Source organism: Rhinolophus sinicus, chromosome 13, assembly GCF_057876585.1.
Source record: "Rhinolophus sinicus isolate RSI-liver-muscle chromosome 13, RSI-T2T, whole genome shotgun sequence".
In the NCBI taxonomy this organism is placed as follows: Eukaryota; Metazoa; Chordata; class Mammalia; order Chiroptera; family Rhinolophidae; genus Rhinolophus; species Rhinolophus sinicus.
In genome coordinates this window covers 31348821-31369265 of record NC_142513.1, presented here as the reverse complement: position 1 = coordinate 31369265, position 20445 = coordinate 31348821, and the positions used below count along the sequence as shown (strand labels likewise).

The following is a 20445-nucleotide window of genomic DNA, read 5'->3' as shown; positions in this document are numbered from 1 at the left end:
GAACTCAACTGAGGTCAGCGGGAGAGGCAGACGAGTTAAAGATGATGGGTATAATGTAAGTACTACAACAAAGACATGCATTGGGGCCGTAGATGCCAAGACAGGGCATGCCTAATTAAACAAGGGAAAGTAACAAACTCAATTGGGAGGAGGGGGATCCCCAAGGAGGGGAAACATTCAGAGTCTGGAAGCACCAGGAGGATTCTGCCTGGAGGAGTGACGATGGGAGGGCACTGCAGGCAGGGCCGTGTAACCACAGACAACTCCTGTGGGCTCCTGGGAACCCTGGGAGGGTAGATGAGGTTTAGAGTTTAGAATGCATAGGAGGATGGGGAGAGGTGGAGAATGAGGCTGGAGTGATAAGCAAAGGAGGTCGAGTTTTAAGCTGTACAACCTAAAGAACTTTACAACCTAAAGTACTGGGTTTCAACAGGAGCTGCTGAGACCCAAAAGCACGCCCAGTCACACCCTGCAAACAGATAATTCACTGTAGCTTCTCTAGTAACATGAAGACTGGGACTATGAAGAGGATTGCTTTTCTCTTCGTTGATTTGGTTAAAATGAAATAATTAGAGTTGAGAAATTTGTGAAAGGAGTTAATTTAATCTAGAACCCTAGGAAAAAAAAAACCTTTGGCAGAATCAATTGTATTCAATTATTTCATTAAAAATTAGAAGTTTATAACAATTTAAAATTATGTTTACACTGACTGGTTTGAAACAGACTCTTGAACTGGGCAATTAAACATCAGCTTTAATCCTGCTGGGAAGAAAATAAAATAGTTCTGTTACAAGAATGGGAGGATGATTTAAAATGTACTAGTATACAAAGCTATAGTAATCAAGACAGCGTGGGACTGGCATAAGGACAGACATGTAGAAATAGAATTGAGAGTCAAGAAATAAACACTCACATTTATTGTCAACTGTTTTTCAACTAAAGTGCTAAGACAATTAAATGGGGATAGAATAGGTTTTACAACAAATGGTACAAGGACAACTGGATCTCCACATGCAAAAGAATAAAGTTGGACCCCTACCTCACATCATATACAAAATTAACCCAAAATGGATCAACGACCTAAAAGTAAGAGCTGAAACTAAAACTAGAAAAAAGCATAGATGTAAAGCTTTGTGGCCTTGGATTAGGCAACAGTTTCTTAAATATGACATCAAAAGCATCACAACAGCAAAAAAAAAGGTAGATGGACATCATCAAAATTAAAAACTTTTGTCTTTCAAAGGATACCATCAAGAAAGTGAAAAGGCAAACCACAGAAGAGGAGAAAATGTTTATGCATTATATATCTGATAAGGAACCTGTATCTAAAATATGTAAAAACTCCTATGACTCAATTATAAAAAGACAACCTGATTAAAATATGGGCAAATAATTTGAAGAGACATTTCTCCAGAGAAGACACACAAATGACCAGTAAGTACCTCAATAGATGGTAGATATCATTAGCCACCAGGAAAATGGAAATGCTAACCGCAATGAGACACCACTTCACATCCACCAGGACGGCTATAATCAAACTGACAGATAAGAACAAGTGTTGGCAAGGATATGGAGAAAATGGAACTGTCACTTATTTCTGGTGGGAATATAAAATAGTGCAGCCACTTTGGAAAACAGTCTGGAAGTTCCTCAATACGTTAAACATAGAAGTACAAGATTATGTAGAAATTCCATTCTTAGGTATATACTCAGGAGAAATGACAACATTCATCCCCTCAAAAACCTGTACAACTGTTCATAGTAGTATTCACAATAGTCAAATAGTGGAAACAACCCAAATGTCCATGAACTGAGGCACCAATAAACAAAATGTGATATATCCATATAATGGAATATTATTTGGCAATAAAGAGAAATGAAGAACTACTGATAAATGCTACAACATGGATGAACCTTGAAAACATCATGCTAAGTGAAAGAAACCAGTTATAAAAAAGAACATATTAAATGATTCCATTTATATGAAATGTCCAGAATAGGCAAATCGATAGAGACAGACTATAAACTGGTAGTTGCCTAGGGCTGGGGGTGGGAAGGGTATTGGGGGGAAATGGGGAGTAACTGCTAATGGGTACAGGGTTTCTTTATAGAGTGATGAAAATGTTCTAAAAGTGATTCTAGTGATGATGGTTGTACAACTTTGTGAATATACAAAAACTACTGAATTGTATAGTTTAAAGAAGTGAATTGTACGGTATGTGAATTATATCTCAATAAAGTTATTATTTTAAAAAAAAATGTTCGTCAGCTAAATAGATGGGAACTATCAGTGTTTCTCATTGTTAAAGTCCTAAGTCAAGTATGAAAAACGATGCTTTCCTCTAACTGAAAATGTCTGAAACTTTTTAGATGGGATATATGACCAGTTGATCACGGTGGCAAACTCTAAGAGGCAATGTTTCCCATCATTTTTCTAGATTCAGCAAATGCATCTATGAACATTTGACGTGTGAATTTTATAATATTCCAACAGCAGTGGGCTTCCTACCCTTACAAATTATCCTAATTGAATTTCACTGGTGTTGTTTGGTCCATTAGAATACCAGACACTACCACAGGCCCACAAAGTTCAGCCTAATTTTTACTTTTCTACAAAGCTAGAGACAAAAAAAATTAGCAAGCTAGAAATGGAAAGAAAAAGTATGAAAAAGTCTTCTCATAAGAAGACTATTTATAAATTCTGTATACTTTTGTTAGTAAGAAGTTAGTATTTTACTAAACTGAGGATAAACTTACGCAACGTAAAAATCTTACAGTCTTCCAAAAGTTCACATTACCTTGAAAGGAAACCCAAAAGCTGTTTTATTTTCAAATATATCTCATAAAGAAAGATTTGCTAAGTGTTTCAAAAATGTTTTCTATTTAAGAGAAACCTTTACAAGTCATTCTTGTAAATAATGAGAATTGCTTTTCCCCCAAGGGAATAATTTCTACTTCAGTATTTCTAAGAATATACAGGGTTAAAACCGTGTAAAATAGATTTTCTCACAGCTGGGGGAGAGCAAAACACCAGAAATAGGAAACCAGACAGCTAGGGGGTCAAAACACTACACTTCCAGGTCAGACTTCTGGTTGCAATTAAGTAAAATTCCTTCAAATATTTGTAAGAAAATCATATTTTTGCTGTCTCCTATCAGGCCTTGTAACTTTTGTTTTCTTTAGCAGCAACTTATATTTGTGGGTATATACACACTCATATTATTCATTAAATACACACAGAAACACACAAACATACGCACACATTTATGTGTATATATACGCCAATCTATGACCTCAGAATTGCAATTTGATCTTGGTTTCAAAGTTAAAACTAGCATCTCTTCTAGGCATTCATCATTTATGCTTGAGAGTACGCGGAGCTAGTTTGGTTTTTGCTTAATATAGACAATGGATAATTTTCTCAAGGCATTTCACAAAATAGGTTAAGCCAAGTTTCCCACTAGTTAAATAGTTCACGATCAAATAGTTAAAATAAATTTGAAGCTGATTGGAATTTAGGCTCTAGGTAATAACAGCACTCTGGTATAACAACAAATATAAACAAGCTCCACAATTAAGTGTACCTGAGCAGTTATTAAATATGCCTCTACCCAACTCCCTGGGAACAGCCCCGGGGTTCACAATGCTTCACAAATAGCCATCTCACTCAGAAATCTGTGGCCAATTCATTTAGAGACAATGTGAATGTCCACTGTACCAAAGGGAACAGATATTTCCTGCCTAGTTTATAAAAATTACGACAGTGAATATAAAACTGTTTTGATTATAAACAATTGGAAGTGGTAAACTGAAAACAGTAACTACAAAAAAAATGTAACTTTAGATTCTCTTTTATTCTAAATAATTAGAGAAATCAGGGTGCCATGTTAGGGAATTGGAAAATGAAAGCTGTCTGTTCTTAATCATCATGTGCGTTGTAGTCCCCAAAATTCCCAAGAAATTTCATTAGCAAATCTCATTCCCAAAGCCTTAAACCAGTGTGTTATCCTACACTAGGGCCTCTTCATTTGTCCTCTGTACCCTTCAAAACTAAAGGTTCAAAATTAATAGATATTTAATCTGTTAGATAGCTACTATCTATTTTCTCTCTCAAGCTTCCTGATAGCTATTAATATTAGTGACGTGAGACTCCATTACTACAAATTTTAAAGTCTTGGCATTGTGATCGGAGAGCCTGGCCAAAAGAAAAGAATTTAAAGGGGACAAGCTGGTAAACGCTACAGGCACTTCCCAGACATTGGAAAACTATTGCTATAGTGTAATGAACATAAAACTCCCGAGAAATGAACAGCAGATGCCAAGGTAAACAATTTCCACCATACCTTATCATCCCACACATTAAAAAATTATATGCAACCCCTATGAGAAAAGGCCACTGCTTTATGAGTGGGGGCGGGGGAGGAGAGCTTTCCTCATTAGTATCTGTCAAACATGGGAGAGGTTGCCACTTTTCAAGACTTTAACTGGGATGTGTCAAAGGAAAGTACAGCCTTGTAGGGAGTCTCACTATCTCCTTGTGCTCCCGCCCACCCTGCCCCTTACACACACACACACACACACAATGTAGCAACCAAACCATTCAGACCACCATTCAGACTAGTACACCAGGAGGCACATTCCTAAGTGCTAGGATAAACCACCATTTTTACTGGGTGAACTACAGGCCTGTAGAAATATCGTGACAAAACAGACAGATCACCAACAGTATGGTTTTATCTCACCCCCATTATCAATTTAATAGGCAGGTGACTTTCTGTCACATTACTTCTCCCACTCCGAGCAGGCCAGGAGAGCCAACCAGTTCTACATGACCACCAAACAGGATGTGTCTTTGAAATATCTAGTAATAAAATTGTCCGTCTTCATAGAGCTGGTAAATAGGCAGGGCTCTCAGGCAATTACGACAACTAAAAAAAAGTCTTTCAGCTACCATTTGATGACAAAGATCTTTCTAGAACCCAAGACTCCCAGGAAGTTTGGCCAAGTTGTTTCGAACTTTCCAGTTCCAGAATATGCAGAAATTTGAAAGAAAGTCTGAATGTAAATGTGAACAAGTCCAAGCAGACTCAAAAGTAACGCTGGCATTGCATCACCATAAAAGCCCCAACAGAATTAGCAGTGCAATCTGAAACTAAGCAATGGCAATGGAGATTTTGTTTTATGAGGGAAAGATCCTGTCTTTGTTACGTGTGGGATCGGGGGTTAAAGGAGAAGGGCAGAGTGGGAGAGGAAGCAGTGCACTCACAGGCCAGTACGGTCAATCTAGTAAGGTTTATACTAACACTGAAAAGATCTTCTAGGTGGTTCAAACTGAACCAAGAGGTTGAACAGCTTCTTGGTGTGGTGAAAAAGAATCGTCATATTTTTAAAGCTTTGTGTATCAGGTTTTCAGTGTTTTAATTTCTTGTAAAATTATTAAGTAAACAAAAGGTCAGTCATTGTAACTCTGGCAATGTCCATAACAGGCGACTATACCAAGTGGAAACATTACCTTTAAGTATTTAGGGATTTTATTTTCTTTTCATTTATTGGAATAATTGATTAGCAAAATCTCCCCCGTTTTTGAGAATGCAAAGCACCTTGTGTTGTCACTGCTACTTTAGCACACTTTTGGTAAAAAGTATAAAACTTTAAGTTTTCCAAATTGCCCATTCTTGGAAAAATAATCTTTGCTGAAACTGTGGCACATTCACCAGAGAGCTTATAGGCACTTGCTTTCATTATTGCCCTTTTAAGCTTCTTCTCATGTGTGGATGAAAGCCTAGAAAATGTTTTGATTGAGTACATTATGGGAAGAAATGTAAATAATAACCAAGGCTATTGAAACACATGTGTAAAGAGAAAACATATGTTTCCACTGTGCCCTAGGATAGGTCTAGTGAAATCCGTTTCTATTTGTAAAGGACTGTGAATAGAAAAAACAATGTCTAAATATTAAGACTATTTAGCAGAACAGCAGATAATTGAAAATATGTTGTGCTGCTTTACTGTTTATAAAACCATCTGAGAGTTTAGCCCTTCCTCTTTCAGCAGTGTCTGCCTGTGGAAGTCAGAGACGTCCCTCCATCGCGCGTCTGTGACTGGAGTACGGTTCCATTCCTACGGCTGGTGTGCAGAACACGGACAAAAGTTAACACTCCATGGGAACGGCTGACACACATTGAAAGTAACTGTTGAAATCAGTAGTGTTTGTCAAGGGCCTATGTTTTGTCAGGGTTACCAGTTGTTGGATGTACAGTAATATTCACTGTTAATGTGTAAGAAAAAGATGCTGTTTCAGAGTGAGTTTTCACTGTCCTCTCTGAAAATGCCTGACGGTTTATATGGAGGAAGGGCTGGGTTCAAAAGGAAAAGTGTTTCACTTCCAAAATTTATTTTAAATAGGAAAAGGCCCTGTTTTCAGTGGGCTGGGAAAATAAATACAAACCCAAACAAACAGCACATATACAAATTTGCACCCAGGGGGACGCTGGGGAGAAGGTCTCACAATCAGGCCTGTGTCTGAAGAGCAAAGAGAAAGCTTTCTTTGGCAGGTACGACACATCGGGCGTTGGGGAAAGGAGGGGAATATTTCTCAGACAGAGGGAAGAATAGGAAGAACTTGCTTGTTTTGGCAATTCTCATCTTTTTCATTTTCTCCTCTTGTTATGTGAACACCCACGGATTTCCTAACACGGTGGTAATGTGCCCCACCGCAGAATGCTGCGTGGGTGTCGATGAAGAGAGAGGAAGCCTGGTAATTCAGCCCTGAACATTCGCAGAAGATACCTTGGATGTCACAAAGGAGCAAGCACACTTTGGCTGGAGATTTAAGCTAAGATTTTAGAGGAGCGTTCAGCTTAGAAGAAAAGCCAAAAAGAAAGCCACTGCAGACAGAAACCACAGTACCCAGGAAAATTTAATTTATTTTATGGCATTTTCCAAAGGACTGGATTTCTTAGATGTTAACAGCAAGAAAAAAGGTTATACAGAATAGAATAATAGGCAGTAAAAAATATATACATATATTGCTCCACAAACACAAAAATGTAGTGAACCCCTAGTACTCAGACAATGCATTGAAATGAGTGTTTGGAACTGGAAGATGAGCTCTGTTTTGGAGTCCATTTTTTCCCTTTCCAACTTGTGATCAAAACATAGGGGATATAAAACCCAAAATAAAGATATCCACATGGTAGTTCAAGCAGGACCCTGCTCCTGGCTTTCACATGGTTAATTTAAAGACAGCTTTGTTTTCATGGTTAGAGGAAAATTTTATTAAACCAGTGTCTCTCACTCTCTCTCCCTCCCTCCCTCCCTCCCTCTTTCGTAGAGATACTGAAGCAGGGAATACAAGCCAGACATCAGACAGCCATGTTTTCATTACTGCCTCTGACGCTCCCTAGTTCTGCAGCCCTGGGCATGTTGCTTGAACTCTGAGTCTGGCCCTCCTCTTTAGAATAAGGGTTAAGAATGCTGGCTAGAAAGGGCTGTCCAAGGATCTGCCATGGGTGTGTGCAGACCCAGAACAGCGCTAGCACCTCGCAGGCTGACGCTCGGTAACAGGTAAGCAGTGGGGGTAGTAACGCTCAGGACACCTGGGACGGGGTGGGGCCGGAGGAAAGGCGTGTTCAGTCTCTAGTGCGCAAGAGTCAGAAGATACTGCAGCTAATCTTAGACTGGGGTAGAATGTGGTTTTAACTTCCTGAAAACCAAATCAGAAAAACCATGTAATAATTTGTAACTCCCAGACCACTTTTACCTCTGTCTTTTGTGGAAGGGGCAAAAGCTGTTGCAATGGAACCACGGTGCAAAGCCTTGGAAAACGAACATGGGACTGGCAAGCAGAAAGTACAAGTCCTGCCTTTCCTTCTTCCAATGCATGTGCTCCTCCTGAGTGAGGGCCCCTTCCCCTCTGGGAGGCAGGGCACGAGGAGAGCTGCTACTGTTCAGGGAGGACCAGGCAAACGGGGAAGTAACACCTGGGCACATACTGGCACAGTGATAAGGAGCGGGCCCCGTGGAGTGCAAGGAGTGTCAGGGAGAGGAAGCGGCATGTGCAAATGCTCGGAGGTGAGACAGCATGATGTTCTGAGGCCTGTCAGTCCTTAGGCTATAGTGACAAGCTGATACATGACCACAGGAGCTCTCCCAGGGCCTGGTCAAAGCGATCTGGGACCAATGACTCCCTTTCCTGTAGGGGAGAGAGGCTCCTACTGAACGCGGCTTTCCACAGCTCTGGCTGGAGAGCTGCCAGAGGACCTGGTACTGGGCAGGTGGTTTACCCAGCATTCTCCTGAACAGCATGACGGCCCGGTGCCTGAGGCTGGAACTAAAATGTGCGCTACCCTCACCCCCACACGTCATTTTCATGCTTGCTCAATAAACAGGTTGATCAGTGGGAGAACTGGGGTCTCTCAGCTGGAATGCAGCTCCAAGGTACATGGAGCTGTACCCCGGCCAAGCTCATCTAGTTACAGGATGATAAGAGAGCAGAGCTGATCTGGGTGAGATTGTCAGCCTGTGCCAAGTGAGTGACCTGTTCCCAGGAACCCTCTGCACCATGATGGGAGCCCAGGGTAGGCAGGACACTGCTACCAGGGTTGTTTCTGAGCGGACAGCCACCTTGGGAGTGAGGGACACCCCTCAGGGAGAACCAGTTGCCGGGAGGGCTGATGACCAGGACAGGTACGGTGTCTGTCGACCACCAACGCCCAAGAGTGGGTAGGTCACCTGGTAACGGGGTGACCCGAAATTTGTAGTCAACTAAAGCCCCCGGCTGGAATTATGTACCCACAAAACCCTTATGTTGAAGTCCTAACCCTCAGCACCTCAGAATGTGATTGTGTTTGGATACAGGATCTTTAAAGAAGTAGTTAAATTAAATGAGGTCATTAGGGTGGGCCCTAATCCAATGTGACTGCTGTACTTCTAAGAGGAGGAAATTAGGATACAGACATGTATAGAGGGAAAACCATGTGAAGACACAGGGAGAAGAAGGCCATCCACAAGCCAAGGCGCGAGAAACAAACCCTCCCAATACCTTGATCTCAGACTTCCAGTCTCTAGAACTGTGAGAAAAAATAATTTTTATGTTGGTTAAGTCCCCCAATCTGTGACTTTGTTACTGCAGCCCTAGCAAACACTGTATAATAGAAAACCAATCTAGGTCTGGTGAATAGGGGCCTGACCTGCACGACCTTGAAAGAGAGCCACTGGGGGGCTCTCACAGTCCCCAGGTTCGAATCAGTTCTCAGACCGTTATCTTCTTGAGAGGAGAGAGCCAGGTATTCTTCAAGTAAGGACCCTTCAGTAACTCTGCAAGTTCATTTATCAATCTTCCACTTGGGACCTGCAGTTTTTTTTACCAGAGTACCTGCACAATGAGCAAAGGGAAACACCCAGACTTACGGGGATGACTGAACGCGGCTCTGAGATAATAATGCTGATTCTTAGGGTTCCTTAATGCCCTTGTGATTCACCAAAAGGTGATCAACAGAAATCTGGCTTCAGTTCATCTCACAGCAAGCCCAGCAGGTCTGTGAAAAATCTGCAGTTGTCTTCTCAGTTGCTGAATATATTGATATAATGGGGATAGATTTCCTCTGCAACTGCAACTTGAAATCCATGTCTTATGGAATGAATGCTCTTATGGTACTGAAGGGCCAGAGGGAAGTCTCTGCATCAAAACTGTAAAGTAAAAGCAGTACTATACCTAGAGATTATACAGAGATTAAGACACCATTAAAAACTCGAAATATCCAGCAATATTTTTTTCATATAATTTTTTATTTAATGTGCCTCTTTGGCCTAAGTACAAGACAAATGTATCCTGAGTAATGATGGTGGATTATTGTAGGTTTAATTAAGTAGAGATTTTTCCGGAGGTGGTTTCTCAACTGGAGCACTGGAGCATCTAGCATCAACAATACAACACTGGTAAAATGTGGTGTTTCTATCCCAGTGAGCAGAGAACACAGAAGCAGGCAAATTTCCATCCGTGGCAGGAATACCACACAGCTCCACCATTCTGCCTCACTGCTCTGTTACCATTCTGCTTCAGTGACACTCTCAGACCACAGGGACCCTGATTATCTCACTACCTTGTAGGATTATTATTCTGGTCTGCTACATTGAAGACATTATGAGACGACTTATAGAGCAGAAGATAGAATGCATTCTAGATGTCATGCTAGGACACGCATGTCAAATGGTGACAGACGAAACCTATGAAAATATCGTTTCTGAACATCCAGTGGTCTGGGGCATGCGAAAGAGTTCATTCAAACGGGAAGTCAAGTTTTTGCACCTTGTACCCCTTACTACTAAGAAATAAGCACAAGTATTGGTGGGTATGTTTGTGTGTTTCTCTGACCTATACAAATGACCTGAAAGATGGAGTGACCAGCTTACTAGCAGATAAAAATGTGTACCTGGTAAATCAATGCCTCTTCCCACTAGGATGGGATCAACTAGAAATGAATGAATACATTTCTGTCCAGCGGGCAGGATGGTGAATAGTATATTTTGGGTCCATTTGGCCTGTAAGGAGAGAGAGCCTGAGACACAAACACACACACACACGGGAACTCAGAAGGACTTGGTGACATTTGGGGAAAAGTTATATTCGAGTGTGAAAATATTTGTATTTTACGTGAATGTTCTCCGAAAGGCTCCATCAAGGAGAAGTTCTAATAATGACTGGACAAGATGACCTGCCCCGTGGATCTTGGCCAGTCTCTCTTCCCAGCTGCGAGTTTCCCTGATCAAAGGGCCCAGGAGCCATGTGGCCACGGTGGCAAGGATGAACACTATACTTGGGCTCAACCACGTGGACTTAACCTCACCAAGGCTGAGTCCTGCCAAGCACTCAGTTTGCCAGAAGCAGCAATAAATGTGAGCCTCCCCACCAGCTCTCATTCCACAGGAACATGGGCCAGTGGTGGTGGGTGGATTATATTAGACCTCTTTCCTTACAGAGAAGGCATTCTTTTCACTGGAATGGACCCTTATTCAATGCGTGTGTCCTCTATGCCTGCCATGTTTCTGCCGGCCACATCATCCACGGACCTACTGAAAGCTTCATTCACTGTCACCGCTTCTGAGCAAGAAACTCATTTCACAAAATAAGGCAGTGGGCTCATAAAACTCAAAGATCCTGTCGAGCAATCAAGAGAGGCCCAAGTGCAGCTGGCCTTATACAACGGCGGGAAAGTCTACTGACAATTCAGTTATGATACAAATGGCAAGGCAAGACCTCATAGGACTGGGGTAAAGATATAATATGAGCTCTGACCAGCAAAACAATGTCTTCCCTTCGCCAGGACACATGGTTCCTGGAACCAGGGAGTGAAAGTAGGAAGTGACTAAAACGTAACGAAAATGATGACAACCTTATAAAGGCTGGACCACTGATGGCTCAAATTCCTCAGAAATGAAGGTCTGGATCACTCTGCCAGGTAAATAATACTGATCAGCTGACTTATTGGCTAAGGACAAAGGAAATGTAAAATGAGTATTAGAGGAGGGAAGATATAAATACCAGCTATTTCATGTAACTGATTATAAAAATTAGAATGGTAGCATCTTCCTATATTGTCTTCCTTCATGTATATATTCATATATTAACTATTAATACGTTTTTGGCTTTCCGTTTCCTTACTATTTTATTCAGGGTATGTTGGCAACAGTTTATGATTTAGTCAATATAAGTTAACAAATATGGTCTGTGAATGAACTAGTGGAAGAATAAACATCACTCAGAAATCCTGAACTTGAGACTCTGGGTTCTTTCTCTTGGAGGAGATGCTGAGCACATTGCCGTATAGTTGGGAGAGTTGTGTAGTTGGCATCAGGTTGTTCTTATTGTTTGGAAGTTTATGAAAGAGGAAAACGTCCGTGGATGTTTGTAGCTTGTGGCTACTACCCCTCCCCACCGCCCCAATTTTTGACCATCTTCTCCCTGTGTTTTGGTAACTTCAACATTTTATAAGTCTCACTTTCCTCCTAAGGTAAAAGACAAACATTTGCATCCCCTGGCTCACCTGCAACTACGGTATAGCCATGGGATCTAGTTTTGCCTTGCAAACAGTTCAGAATGAGCAGCCAGGGCTATGCCATGTGCCAGGCAGTCAGTATTCTGCAGGCTGGGGCAGAGGCTGACACGGGTTCTGGGCATCGCAGCAGCAGCTGAAATGGGGCACGGACCAAAGCTGTCTCTGTCTTGTGGCTGTGGCTGGGCTGTCCGTGTAGCTTCAGAACGGGGCTGTCTGGCTCTCCTACAGGTAGATCCTGTGAGCTACCTAATGTCTTTAATCGACTTCTTCTCTGAAGAGTTAGACCCATTCTGCCTAGTCTCAAGCAGAAATGAAACTAAATAAAGGATATTAGGCAACTAAGGTTCCTGGCCACAAAAGGTTTTAAGCTGGAGACTATCACATTTTTGTTTTTAAAAGGCCACTTTGGTGGCAGAGGTGTACATGAGTTGGAAGGAAGTCAGGAGGTTCTGGCAGGAATTCAAGAGCTGATTAAGAAAAGGGCCTTGATCAAGGGAGTAACAATAGGAAAAAGAGAAAAAATTAACAAAGAAAAGACAAACAACCCAATACAAAGGTGAGCAAGGACTATAAAGATGCAGTTCAGTCAATAAACACATAAAAACAGAAACAAATAAAAATCAAAAAGCAAGACATATTCTTTTTTAAATTTTGACCTGTCAGACTTACAAAAATTAAAAACACCGATAACACCCAGTATTGGCAAGGCTAAGGGGAATAATGAGGTAGACCTGACAGTGAAGTCTTTAAAAAAACTTTCTTACAACATTAATTTTTACTGCATCCATTGAAATAACATCTCAGGTGAATGCACAAAGATGAGGCTACTGGCAAATATCTGCGCTATGCTCTGTGTTGACTGAGTTTGTGAAAGCTCTTTGTATTCCTTTGTATTATATGACTAAGGAAATGGCCTCAAAGCCTTTTATGCTGCTTTTTTTTAAAGAAATCTCAGATCATGAGAAATATTACTTTTATAAGCATAATCAATAAAGTTACCAGCCTAGAGACTTCAAATCACTCAGCATCATGTGTTAGGTATCTGTGCCGTGATCAGGCATATTACTGTTACACAGACCTGGAAATGGAAAAAGAAACGCGTGCAAATGAGAGAAGATATCCAGTTTACATAAAAGCATGAACCACCCACATCCATCCAAACCACCGAAACCGTAACGACAGCCCTTGCTAGTTTCAGGGAACATGTGACACGGAACTGAAGAATGACATCGGCAAGGCCTTATGGCTAGTGGCTTTGAAATTACTTTCGAAAGAGGCATTCAAGTGAGATAATTGAAGCAGCTGAGAACAGGCAGTTAGATAAATGTCTAGAGGGACGTCTTGGGCTCTGAGGAAAGAGTAAAAGCATGAACTAGGTTCCATTTTTTTGTGGAGCTGTTAATAGTATAAGATGACGGTACATTATTATGTCTGTCCCTGCAGGTGGGCAGGGCCTAGAACATGATGGACCTTGGTCATCTGGGAAAAGCAATCTGTGGGGGAGATGGGTGAACACTGCCCTTATCTTCTGGGAATGAATTACTTTAGCATGTGGTTAAGCACTTACCACCAGAAGCCACGTCACCTGTTTATGCTCTTGAGTCAGACACCAAGGTATTAGAGAAGAAAAGAGGCTCTGGGGATGGCAAAGAATCAATCCTTACCACTAAAGGGGAGGGCGAAGCGAGGCAAACTGATTGTAATACAAGTATAATACAATGTGACAAATATTAGAAAAGTGTTAAGTGCCAGAAGAAGGGAAACTGAGGAAAATTTTGGTGAAGTAATATTTGAGTTGGGTCTTAAAAGTTAAATAGGAGTCTTCCAGGCAATGCAAAGGCACAGAGCTATAAAGAATAAAGAATGTAGGTTTGTAGGAAAGTGAGTAGCAGGAGGAGACAAAGCGGGATAGGTAAGTTGCGGCAGGCCTTGAGCTTAGTAGGAAGAGGAAAGATATAACCACACATGTAATTTATCACCTGAACAAACATTTATTAAGTACCTACTGCAAGCCAGGAAATGTACTCCATGCTGGAGATACAACAGATAATAGAAGAGGCAGAACCTGTCTTTGGGTGGCTTACACATTTGTGGAGAGATAAGACAATTATCTAGCGGTGTGAACAAAAGTTCAGGATGCTCGTGGGCCTGGAACAAGGGGATCTGTCGACAGGGTAAGTTTCCCTGACTTTGAGCAGAGAGCTGAAGGAGGCCTAGGAGAAGGGAGAACTAGCACTCCAACATGGGCAGAGGCCCCAAGGTGAGTAGAATGGAGCTTTGCTAGAAAGGAATTAAGTCTGCTGTGGCTGGAAGAAGAAAGAGGTACAAGATGAAGCTGGAGAGGCAGCTACCCCGGGGATCCTGGCCTTTATCCTGAAAGCCTTGGGAAAATCCTGAAAGGCTGCAGAGGTGCACAAGATCAGACCTGTGATTTTAAGGGATTTTACCAACTGAAGTGTTTACAGCAGCTGAAGCGCTGCCCAGAGCAGATGTGAGGAAGTCAGCCAGGCGGCTGCTGCAGTGGTCCCGGTGTCCAGGTGAGGTGGAAGCACGGATTGGTTGGTGGCAGCAGAGAAAGAGACTGGTTAAGATGTGAACACCAAAGGACATGCTCAGTTAATGGTTAACTGTTATCAGAAGTAGGAAGGAGAGCAAAGACGGTGCTTTCACACCAAGTTTACTTTCAAAGAGGGATACTTAGCACAGCTATTTTTCTAAAGAGTGAATAGCACAATGCTGCATTAGCATCATCCTGCCTCCCTCTGGCACGCAACCTCACTACTTATCTCATTACAAGGGAGCCTGGCATTCATCCCGCTGGTGGTGGTCACTGCAGGCTCCATGAGGGAAATAAACGCTTCTCTGTTTGGGGTTGTCGAATTACATAAACCAAGTCAAAGGCAAATGACAAACTGAGAAAAATCATTTGTAACATGTATAACACAGAGCGTTAATATCCTTAAGGAGCTCTTACAAAACAATACAAATACAAATTTAAACTAGAAATACTGTAAAGAAATTGAAGTTTGCAAATATGTGTATCATCAGCATGCTCACTGCACCATGGTTTACAACAGTGAAAAGACTAGATGCAACTGAAATGTCTGACCAATAAATGAGAGTATGAACACTTAATGGAATATTACGCAGTCATTAAAAATGGGGATAGGACCCCAAACAGCTAAAACAATCTTGAACAACAATAACTAAGTTGGAAGACTCACACTTCCTAATTTTAAAACTTACTACAAAGCTGTGATAATCAAAATAGTGTGGAACTGGCATTAAGACAGACATACAGACCAATGGAATAGAATACAAAGAACAGAAATAAACACTCACATTTATGATCAAATGATTTTTGAAAATGCTGCCAAGACCACTGAATAGGGGGAAAGATAGGCTTTTCAAAAAATGATGCTGAGACAACTGGATATCCACCTATAAAAGAATGAAGTTGGACTCTTACCTTAACCCATATATAAAAATTAACTCAAAATGGATCAAAGACCAAAATGTAAGAGCTAAATCTATAAAACTTTTCAAAGAAAAAAAGGGGAGAAAAAGCTTCATGACATTGGATGCAGCAATGATTTCTTGGCTATGACATCAAAAGTAAAGGCAACAAAAGAAGAAATAAATTGGCTACATTAAAATTAAAAACATTTGGTGTCAAGGGACACTATCAAGACAATGAAAAGGCAACCCACAAAATGGGAGAAATATTTGCAAATCATATATCTGATAAGAGATTAATATCCAGAATATATAAAGAACACCTACAACTCAAAAAACAAAGATCACCAAACAACTCAATTGAAAAATGAGCAAAGGACATTTCCCCAAAGAAGATGTACAAATGGCCAATAAGCACATGAAAAGGTGCTCAACATCACTACTTATCAGGGAAGTGCAAAGCAAAACCGCAATGAGATACTACTTCACATCTATTAGGATGTCTATAATCAAAATAACAGAAAATAGGTATGAGCAAGGTGGTGAAAAAATTAGAACCTTCATGCATTGTTGGTGAGAATGTAAAACGGTGCTGTTGCTGTAGAAAACAGTCTGGCAGTTCCTCAAAAAACATTAAACACAGAATTACCAAATGATCCAGCAATTGCACTTGAAGGCTAGGTATATACCCAAGGAATTCAAAGCAGGGACCCGGCCAGATACTTGTACACCAATGTCCACAGCAGCGTTATTCACAATAGTCAAAGGTGGAAACAACACAATTACCCAACTACTTCACTGACAGATGAATGAATAACAAAATGTGATATATATTATTATATATACAGTCATGCACTGCTTAACAACAGGGATACATTCTGAGAAATGTGTCCTTAGGTGATTTAGTCATTGTGTGAACAGCACAGTGTACTTACACAGATGGTACAGCCTACGACTGTAATTGTATGTGCTGTACTTTTATACGACTGGCAGCGCAGGTTTGTTTACACAGCATCACCACAAACATGTGAGTAATGTGTTGCGCTAAGACAACAGGATGGCTAGTACATCATGAGGTGAAGGGAATGTTTCAGCTCCATTATAATCTTACGGGACCACTGTCATATATGTGGTCCATTACTGACCGAAATGTCAACATGTGGTGCATGACTGTATATTTATACATTAAATATACATATATTCATACTTATTTACTAGTAGTTACCAAATATATAGTATATATTAATAGAACAGTGGTTGCCAGGGACTGGGGAAAGGAGTAATGAGCAATTATCGTTTAATGGGTAAAGAGTTTCAGTTTGCATTGATAAGAAAGTTCTGGAGATGGACAGTGGTAATGGTTGCACAACAATGTGACTGTACTAATGCCACTGTTATGTACTTGAAAAAAGTTAAAATGGTAAATTTTATGTTATGTATAGCTTACCACAACAAAGCAAAGTTTTTTAAAATGGTGATGTATGTGTTTTAAAGAACTTCTCTATAGTATTACATAAGGTGGGGAAAAAACAGGTTACAAAATTGTATGTACAGTAAGATCATTTTTCGGTTTAAAAACTAACTTCTTGCTCACACGAGCCCAAGAAAGGCTTTGGTTTTCATCTTGGGGACAGAACTGTGTTGCCTACCAGTGAGAGAGGATAGGAAATTGAATATTTAGCTTTCTTCACTCAGTAGGAGAGGAAGGCCAGCTGACGATGGGTACGGACCAAGCCACTACCACACACCAGAGATGGAGGTCTTAGAACCTTCTCTGTTCCTTTTCCTTTTGTATACGTTAGAAAGTGAGACTAGCCAGATCTGCTTGGGTACAAAGAATGCAAGCTCCTATGGCTTTTCTCAAGATTTATCCTATTACTAAGCGAAAAACCAGAAAGCATCATCTAATACAATATTGTTTGGACTAAAAATTCCATTTGTTCAAGGCTTTCAGTTTGGGTAAAATTAATGTCTGCCTACTTATCAGCTGTGCTGGGTAAACACTTCAGTATGCCTTCAAAGGGGGTTACTTAACACAATGTTTTTCCTAAAGAGATGCTGCATTAGTGTCATCTAGTTCACAGCAGCCCAGCACTGGCCTCTGAGGATTACCATGGAGTTGACTGCATGTGTGCCACACAGAGTGCTACGAAATCCTGACTGAGTGAAAAAATCAAAAACACCACAATGACAGACTGGAAAGTGAGCTGGGAGTCAGAAGAGCTGGGTCTGAGGTCATGTTCTTCCCTTGCTACGTGAATACTCTTGTCATTCAACATATTACGGAATCTGTGTATGAGGCACTAGGCTAAGCACTGGGGGGTGGGGATGGGGGGATGAAAATGGCAAAATAACAAGATCATCTCTCTCCTCAAAAACATGATCTTTCATTTGGGCAAGCAAGCCCCTTCATCTTGCAGATTCTCAGCTTCTTCACCTGTAACTCAAAGACATTACCATTCTCAAAGCGTTTTTAGGAAATGTGGAAGGACATTTCAACCTCAGTCCCCTCGACGTTTTGAGTCAGGTAACGCCTTGCTACTGTAGGCTGCCCTGTGCACTGTACACTATGTAGTGGAATGCCTGGCCTCTACCCACGAGAGGCCAGTAGCTCTTCTCCACTGCTCCCACCCCAGTTATCACAACCAAAGTGTCTACAGACATTACCAAATGTTTCCTGGGGCAAAATCATCCCCAGTTGAGAACCTCTGAAATAGCATGGTGACATATGAAAGCATTTTTTAAAAGCACAAAGCTCCAAATCAAGTCAGTATTAATGTAAATCCATTTTTAAGATTACTTGCCAAAAAAAAAAAAAAAAATCCTTTAAAACATTTACAGTTTTCTTAGGACTGTTTTTATTTTCTATTTATATATACATCTATATTGCTTACCATTAAAAGCCCTTCAGGGCTTTCTGGTTCATTTTCTTAACCCAAACAAAGCATCTTTATTAGAACATATTTTTAAAATGTATCACTGTACTGACATGACAGTCAGAGTCAAACATAATTGCCATCTCTACAAAGCAGACAATTTATCCAAAATCAAAGTACTCTGTGCCTACCTTTTAAGGACAAGGGACTGGATCTTGTGAATTCTGTATTTGACGGCCTGTGCTGTTTGTGAACTTCCAAGTATTCCTTAACTCTTGAATCAATGGTTTCTTTTAACAGTAAACAGACTTCCTAAAGTAAATTAAAAATATTAAAGATAATTTTAAAATTTAATGCAATATAAAATAAGTCAACATGGTGCACATTAAAAAATCAACAGTGAAAATTTTATTTTGTTTGCTTTTTAAATTAGCTATGACTACTGAAAAGAATGTAATATGTGCTCATTGATACATTGCAGATTTAAATTTGCTACTGAAGTTTGTTCGAAACTATGATGTTGGCTTACTCTGTGATCTGAGAAACTCATTTATAATATCCCTCTGCCTCAGATACACATTTCTAAAAGGAAGATAAAAACGTCTCAGTGTAAAAATTAGGGTGATGAGGTGATGAAATCAGTGAGGCAAAGACTGTTTTCATATAAATATCAATCAGCTGTTGTGTGGCAAATAGAAGAGAGAAGTCAAATAGAGCCATCACTGGCTGGCGAGGAGAGCCCCAGGGAAGTGCCTACTGTGGCCAGGCAGGCGACTGTGGATGAGGGAAGGAGCCAGCAATCAGGGCATCTTCACAGGGAACTCTGACACCAACCCAGTCAATGGCGGGCCAGCCCCTCCTGGTTTCATGTGGGGACAATGTCACCAGATCTTCCAGTTTGCTCACACGGAGCCAGAAACAGTGATTTTTTTATACAGAAACTTCCCATTTTTCAAATAAGGTTCAAAAAACTTTAAAAATCTAAACACATGCATTCATTAATTCTGCCTCAGGCTTACAAACCTACAAAAAAGAAAACAGTATTGAGTCACGGGTTGAATAGAGAGCTGGAAATCAATAATCTGATTTTCTTCCATATTCTTGATGATACTGTGTATACCCATTTGCTTTTGTGACAACTGCAATATATTCACCTATTAATGGTGAAAATAATTTAACTTCTTATATTTCTCTAAAGTAGATTAATATTTATTAGGCAACAGAAACACATGGTTTTAATTCAATGTCAACATACCATACCACTAGAAAATTTCTGGAGCTGTCTATTGTTTTATGTATTAGTTATTTATAAAAAGAAAAATAAAACTTTAAAAGTCCATCCACACCCTGGGAAGACATTATTCACTTCAGTTATACTACCAGAAAAATGTAACCTAATGTAGGAAAAGGAAAAATAAAAGTACACAAATCTAAATTTCTCAGATTAAGAACTGATGCATGAGGACTGATAATTCTGGTTCGATTCCCAAAGACTCTGAAGAAGGTTCAGAGTTGCCCAGGTCACCTCAAACCTGTTTCACTGGTTTCTGGCAATGCCATCTCAGGTTGATCTCCTAAAATCTTCACAAATTAAAACAAGAACAAAGTTTTAAGCTGCTTCAAAAGACAATGACAGCCAAACTTTTATTTATTTTTTTATTATAAACACATGTACTCCTCAACCAGTATAGAAAACCCTCGATTTAACTCACAAATGTAGGTTTGTAGATGAAATACAAATACTGGTCCCTTCTCTCCTGCTCTCATTTTGCAGCCCAAAGATGCAGTGCCTTGTGGAACACAGAAATATCCGTTTACAGTTGAGTGTTTTAGCATTGTTCATAAAACAGAAAGGCAGACTTGCCTCACACTGTTGTTTTAACAATTAAAGAATTTTGCTTCACATGCAGGGTTCAACTATGACTGAGTCTGAAAATATGTGAAAGACATACATGGAAACAAGGATTGTTAAAATTTGGCCATAAATGCCCTATAAGGATAGAACTAAAAATAGTACAACAAAAATAAAGCAAAGGCCCATACACATAAACTTTCTC

The 20445-nt window shown here is 40.3% G+C and overlaps 1 protein-coding gene across 2 annotated transcripts in view; it reads right to left on the bottom strand.

Moving 5' to 3' along the window:
- The window catches only part of SLX4IP (SLX4 interacting protein), a 189189-nt gene that overhangs the window by 48267 nt on the left and 120477 nt on the right, over positions 1 to 20445 (bottom strand). For both annotated transcript variants that reach the window (XM_019734904.3, XM_074317989.2), the window contains one exon: positions 18580 to 18700. In XM_019734904.3, the coding sequence (XP_019590463.3) occupies positions 18580 to 18700 (121 nt within the window). The remainder of the gene's footprint in view (positions 1 to 18579; positions 18701 to 20445) is intronic.